Source organism: Athene cunicularia (assembly GCF_003259725.1).
Source record: "Athene cunicularia isolate RWA chromosome 3 unlocalized genomic scaffold, athCun1 chr3_part1, whole genome shotgun sequence".
Taxonomy (NCBI): Eukaryota; Metazoa; Chordata; class Aves; order Strigiformes; family Strigidae; genus Athene; species Athene cunicularia.
Window position 1 is genome coordinate 25,914,004 of NW_020799097.1, and position 9,446 is coordinate 25,923,449.

The following is a 9,446-nucleotide window of genomic DNA, read 5'->3' on the forward strand; positions in this document are numbered from 1 at the left end:
CTGCCCCCCCCCCCCCTTCCCTTTCACTGCTGCCCTGCCATGGCCCCTATCCCTTGCATCCCCCCATGTTGGTCCTGCCCAGCCCTCAGTGGAGACAGCCCCCTTCTCCCTCTGCCCCAGGCAGATCCCCCGGCCTCCCCAGCCCTCCCGCTGCTCTCAGGGAGCACGTGGGCAGCTTGGGCAGCATGATGCAGAGCTCACCAAGTCCATGGAGGATTTGGGGGATTTTAGTTGCTAAATATTAGGCTTGTTAGGTGCACATGCTGTTGAGCGTATGTGAACTGATTTTTTTCAGAGGAATTTTGGACAAGTTTCACAGCTGTGGCAGCAAAGGGCACACTGGTGATTGGAGGCTGAGCTCTCTGTTCAGCAACCCTTTCTGCTAAAAGTATATTTTTTTTTCCCAAAGAAAATGATCACAGTTGAAGAATTACTGTGCATCTTTTCAAGGTACAGCATAGTGTATTTTCTGGTGTGTTCCTAGAACCAGCTGATGGTTTTAGTTGATACTTTCTTAAAAATACCCGAGTCTGAGTCAGTCACATAAGGTAAAAAATATTATCCTGACAGTTAGAGTCTGGGGAAGTTACAAGCAAGTAGAAACTAGATCTTACAAAAGGAAGTACTGGGCAAGCTAATGATGGAGATTATCAGCTTTTCCCATCACTCCTGATGACAGAAGGAGAAAAGGTGCCCTTCTGCTTCCTCGGGAGGTTTCCAAATATAAAGAAAGAGGCTTTGTTCAGTTGGGGGTGGATTTGGACTAAGGAAGGTTAGCAGGGAAGCAGACAAAGATAGGAAACCTGCAGCAGCTGGGCATTGTGTGCAAGAGGAGTAGCTGCCTGTTTGGTATTTACAGTGTATCTCCAGGAGCTAGAAAGAGCAAGATGCTTTTATTTTTGGCTTCATTTATAGCTGTTGTGTCCTCTCACTGTTCCCTCTTTTCAGTTTGCAGCCCTGAGATTAATTCAGACTATTGCAATGAGCTTCCCACCATCCAGAAAATAAATGTTGTGGTGTCACGTGAATCCTGTAGGAGATGGGCAGGGAGGAAGAGGGAGACAAAAGAATAGAGGAAAAACTGCATCATCCAGCCTGATCTGCATTAGGCCCAACATCTGTATCCTGGGATCAGATTTCTGCTGAGATTTTGTTCAAGGGCAGCTTGTCCTTCCTGCTGGGGAGAGACTGCCACAGGAAGACCATGGCTGTGTTGGGAAAGTTGGGGGAAAAGTGATACATAGGAAAGGAGGCCCCAGGTGGGCTCCATTTCTTTGGGGGAACCCATGTCCCAGCAGCATTTCCACCTGGGGACGACCCCATCTATATGGCTTCTAAACTTGAAAGCACTGACATATCTGAACTGCCTAAACCAAGCAAGCCCATGACAAGGAATGGGATTTCAGGCGGACGAGAAGTCAAACCTGTGCCATAAACCAAGAAAGCCCGGTGCCATGTGCAGTAAGGCCGCATGAATGTGTAAGCTGCAAAGTTATAAGCTTGCTTCTTGCCAACTATGTGGCTTGAGCAAGCATACCGAAGCAGCCCAGGTTTCCCTTTCACCTTTACCTGGTCTCCTGTTAGCCTGTGCCTCTGCGAGATGTCTGGATGAAGCACTGAAAACTGGAAATAGAAATACAGAATGAAAAACTTGAGTAAAACGTCCAGGTTCAAGATATATGTTTGCGTGCTGGCTGAAGAAATAGTGGGCATTTTGTAATGAAAGCTGAGCAGTATCCAGGGTGATGGTGCTTCCATGCAAGGATTCCTGACGATGAACAAGACCAGATATATATACTGCACCACTGGTGTCAGCCGGAAGAAGCCTATTTTTGGGGTTTGTGTCCAACAGAATGCCTAGATTCTTTTCTGGTCCATATATTTTCAAGTGTTTGCAGTAATCTCAGATCTTCACACAATCAAATTAATTTCAATACTTTCTTCAAATACAAAAAAGTCTTAACTGAGCACATTGGTACTTGGTGAAACCTCTTCTCTCATAAAAAGACCAAAGGTATGGTAAGATCGAGTAATTAAATTGGAAGGGACCTACAACGATCATCTAGTCCAACTGCTGGGCTGGCAGGAGTTCCTTGCAGTTGGGAGTTAGCTAAAGGCATGCCAGGGTCATGCTCCAGCCCATTTTGCTTTCCATTTACTCCTTTTGCTGGTCTGCAGATCTTCTCAGGTGCCTGCGTGAACCTTCCAGTTCACCACAGTATGTCTGTTTGTCAAGTGTTTACTTGACCTAAATTCTTTTGAAAACCATCATTTGTGAGAACTGTAGTGCAGGCTTTACAGAACTGGGTAGCTGGTTAATAAGTGCTGTGACCTGGACACACAAGCTCTGCCATTTTGTTATTAACAATATAGGCAGTTATTTTTCTGTTTTATTTATTTGTTAATGTTCCTGATTTCTTAAACTGTATTTTTTTTCTAACTGGAAGATTGAACTGTTGAATGTATGTCACAAATTGCTAGTTTACCTTTTGGTTCTCAGCATAACATTTCTTCAGAAAGGTATTTAATTCTGAACACAATTATGATTCTCACTGGATAGTTGTATCATACCTGGTAACTCACCTGCTTACTACAATTTTTCCATTTGGCATTCCAAATACATTTCAGTTATATTTCCGTTATCCTGGATCTGATTCATGAAATAAGCAACTTTCACAGTCTATCAATTCCTCTTGCTCTAAATCAGAAATTTCCTCATTCTTCTTCCTGAAGATCAATAACACTTTTTCTAACATGGTATTTTATAAAAATCTTCTATGGTAAAAGTTGTTGAAGTACATCTGTCTAATTAACATGCATTATATGAGCTAAATAACTATTATAGGAAATTAGTGAAGAGTAGACTCAACATTAAACTTGCATTTACGAATACCAAATCTGGAGTTGTATGTGTGTGTAATTGTAGAAAAGACCCCATTTGACTACTCTAAGGGCATTAAATTTCTCTTCCAGCTGAGAAGGTGGTAATTAGGAATGACATGCCAAAAAAAAAAAAAAATTTGAAAAAATTACAAGCCAGTCAAAGTATTTTTCATTGTTAAATTTACATTAGCCCTGGTGCTAGCTGCTTCTGTCTCGCATCAGTAAAACATTCTCCAGGTCCATCAATCAGTATGTGAAATGATGGGCTGTAAGGATGCTCCTGATAGGAGTTCTTGACACGCAGAGTGATGCTTCTCATTGCTGCCCTTGAGCTGATGCAACCCTGCACCAGCCCAGCTTCTCTGGTGTCTCCTCCCGACCCTCACGATGCTGAATGCAACCTGGCTCAGAGCCCACTGGAAGCTGGGGGTCTCTCATCATTCAGAGGATAAAGATCGTGAAAGGGCATGAAACGAAGGTGCTATGCTGATAGGCAGGTTGACCTACCGCGTGCTGGTCTCTGCTTTTTCATTTCATGGCAAATCCAGCAGTGTGGTTGTCTCTGTTGGCCATGGGAAACAGAGCACCAAACTACATGCAGTCAGGTGGTATTTAGCTACATCATGATGTTGATTAAAAAAATAAACACAGATCTGAATTCGTGTCTCTACTTGTTGTCTTCACAGTGGTTGGAGAAGCAAAATTTGCTGTGAGAGGTTGTATCGGCTGAAATTAGTAAAAACCTGAAATGAGAATCTATCCATTAGCTGTGACAGCCAGCCCAGCAACTGGGAGGGGAAAGAAAAAAAATAAAAAAGAAACAAGAGAAAACACCCATCTCAGCCACCAGAATATCTCTCCTCCTTACCTGCCAGAACCCATTGCTTTGTTCTTCTGGCCAGAGAAGATGTGGGGTGTCAGCCCTTGAAAGTTGGTGTGAAATAAGAAACCATCGGGCACAATGCAACCACATATTACTGGCCACTCCTTACAAACCAAACTAAAGCAAATAGGATTAAATCAGAGTAATACCTCATGTGATTACAGCTCATTGTGTTCAAATAAAAGCTGACGTTATCGTGAGTGATTTGTTTGGGGGTGGGGGTGGGGGTGGACAAGAGAAGAGATGCTACAGCTTTTGCTCACAGTGATGGCTATTTATAACACTGTAAAACCACAGTGAACATGTTAAAAGCACTGCCACACGCATGTGCTGCTTAAGCTTGGTATTATGGCTCTAATAATTCATTGCAACTCCTAAATATGCCTTTCTACTAATAATATATTAACATTATTCTCAATCATTTATTTCAGACATACAAAAAACTTTGTATATGTGGCACTTGTGACGATGTAACCATAATTTGTAACCATATTTGTAGCTCTGTAATCAATACGGGAACACTTCATAGTCACATCTACCTGCTGCTTTTACAACCCCCTCTAAACAAAATGAAATAGAAACTGAAGGGTAAATGTGACTTGTGTCCTCAGCAAAACAGAGAAAAGAGAAGTATGTCAGTGCTAATTAACTCCAGCACCCTGCCAGGCCTGGCTCTCAGCAGCTCTGCAGGCTGTAGTACGGTTGCTGCGGGTTCAGTAGTACTCCCATTTAATTTGTTCAGAGGGGTTGGGTAACTACTCTTCCAGCAGCAATTGAATGCTGGTTAGATTATTATCCCCCAGACTGGTCCTATTCCCTGCAGTACTTGGATCTTTCTTTCTTTCTACTACTCTTGTTTTGTGCCGGCTTCTCTGTGCTCTGTAACTGCATCTCGCTCTCTCTAATGAGGCTCAGAAGATCTGACTGGGGGAAGGAGTCCCAAATGCAGAGGAGGCATCAGGAACTTGGCCTGGTTTATTTTTCTTATTATTCATTGTATTTTTTCCTAGTGTTAAGTGGGTTTAGAACTATGAACTTTATGAACTATTTGAACTATGCTGATGCAAAATCTATTTCCATCCATTCTCTTTTTTTTTTTTTCTCTCTACCCCACAATGTACTTTACTGTTAAGTTCTGATTATTCTGAATATTACTGTTTTCTTTATAGCAGTACTAACTTCCTCTGCACTCACCCAAACCCATAGATATCCTTGCTTTAGGGCTTTTAATAAGAATCTCAACTGTACTGGGTCAAACCACCACATGAACTTAAAACTTGGTGTTGTTTGCTTGAATTGTCTTTTGCCAGAAAGCAATTCTGTCTGAGCTGTGCCAAAGAGGGAGACCTGCACTGTGACCTTGATCTTCCTTCTTTCAAACAATAATTTCCAGGAATACTCCTGAAATCAGCCCAACCTTATTTCTATTTTACATTTCATTGTCTGAATTCCTTAAAAGACACATAAACCTAATATTTTGTTCAGGAGCACGCACAGTGATGGTCTCTAGAAAGAGAAATTGAGATTTTCAGCACTGAAGTTCTTGGATACGTACCCAGACCAGACAGGTAGTGATTGAAGGATGGCTGTTTGTTTGATAGACTATAGGACATTAATGTTTTGGTCACAGCCTGTCTCCCAAATTTCAACCATGATGTGACTGTATGTGTAACTGGTACCCCTGCTGTCACTCCCAACACTGGAAGCACTGACCGGTTCAGCAGGGCGATCCCTCACATGCAACACATCCCTGCTGGCAATCCCGTGCAGGAGAGCTTGCTCTTCTACTGCTGTGTATGTGTTGCAAATAACTGGGGATGCAACCTTTGTTCCTGTGCACCTTAATGCTGTTTAGCAGGGGCAACAGTGACTGCCACAAAACCTGACGTGGGTTGCCCAGTCACAGTGTGAATGGCAGAAAGCAATGTGAAGTGTGGTGTCACAGCAAGGGCAGACTTCATCTGTTCCCCTCAAGAAGCGGAGCTGGTAGAAGTCTGACCTTGCCCACCTGAGTCTGAAGAAAGTGGCCTGCCAGGAAAGAAGCATGAAGCTGCTCCCTACACTCATTTATTACTCTCACAAAAGAGATAGTGGCATTACTTCTGACAGATTTCATATAGCTCTAAGGCTCCTGGCATTGCTGGAAGAGTCTTAAAAATAATACTAATTTGTCCCAAGCAACTAAAATTCAGCCAACCAACATATAAAAGTACTAAAATACTTTTAGAAGTACTATAAAGAAAAAAAAAAAGTAGAAATGGAAAGATTTAAATGACAAAACTCAAAAAAAAGAAGGTAAACCAGACCAAATGGTTATCAAATGGTGGTGTGGAGCCAGGTAATCCCCTGCAGAACTGGGAGAGCAACAGACCTTATTTCCTTCGGCACATAAGCCACACCTTGGCTTGCCATGGAAATGTGTAACACAGCAGGATTGCTGCTATCAGGGCAATATTTCTTCTGCCCTGTGGGACACAATTGCCCCAAGTAAGAAGGTTGTTACAGTATATGTTAGTATGAACCCCGGCAATTTGCTGTCCTTTGCTTGCTCACAACTTCTCCTGAATGTCTGGTTACAGCTTCTCGTATCACAATTCTCTTTACCCACCCCTTTTCAAAGACCTCTCCCACCAAAACTTGCCCAGACACAATGTCACTCTTCTGGCCACACAGGATATAGAATTCGTTTCTTAGTTTAGGGAAGGGTTTTTTATTGCTGCTATTTCTTAGTGGGGCAGAACAATGGAGACTAGTAACTCATTACGCTGATCAAAGCTGAACAGGTTTACTTGCTCAGGATGATGCTTTTTGACGTGACAATACTATTTCCTCAACAAAGGCGCTGGTTTGCCTTTTGGCCTCCTTGATGCCAATTTCCATAACATAGCCTCAGGCTATATTTTCAGGTATGCAGTGGACTGGGGCCACTAGCACTGATCTGATGTCCTAAACTCCAATGATTTTATCAAAGACCCCATGACATTAGTTGTTCAGCTCAGGGAAGGAGAAGAGGCTCTTTATCCTTATATTGAGTGTCACCTGGTGAAGGCAGATTTCATAAATAGGTATTAAGCTCTCCTGCCATCATTCTGTGCCCTGGACTCCCTGACACTCGTGAGAACCATGCAAATAATTTGCCTCATCCCCATTAAAGTACACGGACTCACCCGAGAGTCACTGTCACCCTCCTGTAACTGTCTAGACTTGTCATAGTGAGACCTAGTCATGAGACACATGACGGCATCTTCAGAAGTGACACCTCATGCCAAACTTCATGTCTCTGTCATGCAGGAAAGGCTCAAACTGTTCACAAGCCTCTGAGACAGATCAGCATGCTGGGATTGGAATCTGTCTCTGTCTGGAGGGTGTGCCGGGCATTTCTCCCAAATGGCACAGAAGACATGGGACAGAGAGCACCACAAGCTGGCATGAAATCCCTCCCATAGAGGTCACCACTGGAACTCTCGCCTGGTGTCAGACTCAGCTGTGGGACAATGTGGATGCTTCCAGCTGAGCAGAAGGTGCACAGAAGGTCCTGAAGTGCCACTCACAAGCCTGTTCTTAAGACCTGGAGCTCAGGATTCAACTTGTTCATCCTTCAGTTTGGCAATTAAGAGAGTTGCATTGTCCTTCAATTTCAAGTGCTTTGATGTCATCCCATCCCTATGATATAGTCCCATATAGAATTGCATGTTCTGTGTATACTGGGGGCAGTCTGCCGCACCCCTCCCTTGTTCACATGCCCTGCTGCATGGCTCCCCTTCAGTCCCGCTTCTCCAGAGGGTTCCCTAGGAATAAAAGCATGGAGGAGCTGTAATGCTCACTGAATTTAGGCAAGTCAATCTTGGTAAGCAGATCTTTGCTGAGAGCACCATGTTCCCTGCATCTGGTTCAAGACCTCCCGTGTCAGAGCTTGGGTTGGAGCTGCCATGAGAAGCTTGATTTTCTGAACCTGTCCCCTCTGCTTGCCCTCGGGGAGAACCAGCCTCACCGGCAGCTGGAAGAAGTGCATCAGCTGGCCACCGGCTGGGACCCACTAAGTGTGATGGAGATGGTCCTCTTCACCTCCACCTCTGAGATCTGCTGGCCAGCGTCCTCAGTCCCTGCCTTTGCCAAGCAAGCTCTGTGCCGATGTGCAACACATTTGGTTGATTTCCTTGTGTCCTGTAGTTACCTAATCTCCTGCCCCGGGGCTGGGAAGGCCTGAGAGTGATGGTGTGTGTGTGCCTGCCTCATTTCCAAACACATGAACACATTTATAAATGCTTCCTCCATGGGTACTGCAGAAGCTGAGGATGTCTTTGCCTCAAAATATTGGAGGTACAGTGAAAAAAATAATCTCCAAACCCCGCTCAGAATACCTGTAGGTAATACTCTTCAAAGTGTGGGATGGAAAAGATCAGTTGCAGCTTTCTTTTTGTGTGTGCTATCAACAGTCTGTACACTTGCAGTGGATGGAAATTATGCTGGAAACTCAGCTACAGTTCTCTGAGGTGAAATGATGACACTGTTGCTCCAGCACACATTTTTAAATCATGGTATGGCCAGAAGTCAGATTGTTTCCTGTGGCTTTCTGAAAAACCACTTCAGTTCAGTTGTTATCAGGTCAGTAATATTTACACTTCTTTCCCCACAGGCTAGGAGATTTCTTTACACACTTTATTTAGACATATTGAGAGGTACCACATATTTTTTTGTAATTACTGGGTGTATCAATTGCAGAAAGAAACAGTTCGTTCTGACCGATTTTTTAAGGTACCTATAATAAAATGGTAACATCTTTAAAGGTTTTTGGTTTATAGGTCAGCAAACAGTACACAAGATTCTAAACTATCCTTTTTAAAAACCAAACATAGGCTGATCGTTGCAATTCCCACAGAAATTAAAACAAGTGTTACTTGCAAGATTTATCAGCTGATTTAAGAAAAAACAACAATTTTGTAAGACTAAGTATTGTCAGTACTGTGACGGGACCGAAGAACAGATACAACTACAATAAACTTCCGCCACTCCCCCATTCCCGTATCTGCATTCAGTTACAATTATACGAGAAATCAGCAATATTTCAAGAGCAGCTGTGAAGTTTAAGTGTCTGTTTTCTAAAGTATTTTATGCCACTGTGTAGATTACAAAATTGCCATTATGCAACCTAACAGCGGAGAGCCTCTGAGGCTGCGTTTTGTTGCCGGAGCTCAGCACATCGCCCCACTCCCGGAGGTCTGAGGAGTGGTGCTGCTGGAGCCTGGAGCCAGCAGACACGGGCAGAGGGCTGCCGGTGTATTCACCTTTGCTGACCCTTCTGACCTTCTTTTGAAAGTGGATTTAAAAAACCTTATTTCAGGTAGCCTTGAGGATAGTATACAGATTTTTTTTTTTTTTTTAAAGCCACAGCAATGTAGTTTGAGAGGAAAAACATCATCCACGGCCACAGCACCGACAGCGTTCCGTACATTTTCTTACGTTACTTTCTAGATCGCCCTGCGTTCCCACAGTTGGAAGGAAAATGCTGGCGTAGCCTGCGCCCGCTCCCGCTCCGTGATGTTTGCGAGCCTCCGGGGTCGGGCTCAGCGCGCCTGCAGGAGGTGAAGCGAGCGGCCCAACCGGCTCACGGCCCCCCGCTCCTTTCAGACCGCGCAGCGCCGCTTGGCCGAGGGCAGACCCCGCGCCGCCGCCCGCAGCC

General features: G+C 44.1%; 1 protein-coding gene across 2 annotated transcripts in view; it reads left to right on the plus strand.

Annotated features, from left to right (window-relative positions):
* LRRC1 (leucine rich repeat containing 1) overlaps nt 1-9,446 on the plus strand; it is a 119,881-nt gene that overhangs the window by 36,597 nt on the left and 73,838 nt on the right. The window contains exon 10 of one of the 2 annotated variants that reach the window (XM_026844113.1): nt 949-2,485. The exons of the other annotated variant lie outside the window; for it this stretch is intronic. Coding sequence (XP_026699914.1) covers nt 949-961 — 13 coding nt within the window. The 3' untranslated portion in view covers nt 962-2,485. Of the gene's footprint in view, nt 1-948; nt 2,486-9,446 lie in introns of those variants that run through there. 2 annotated transcript variants of the gene reach the window in all.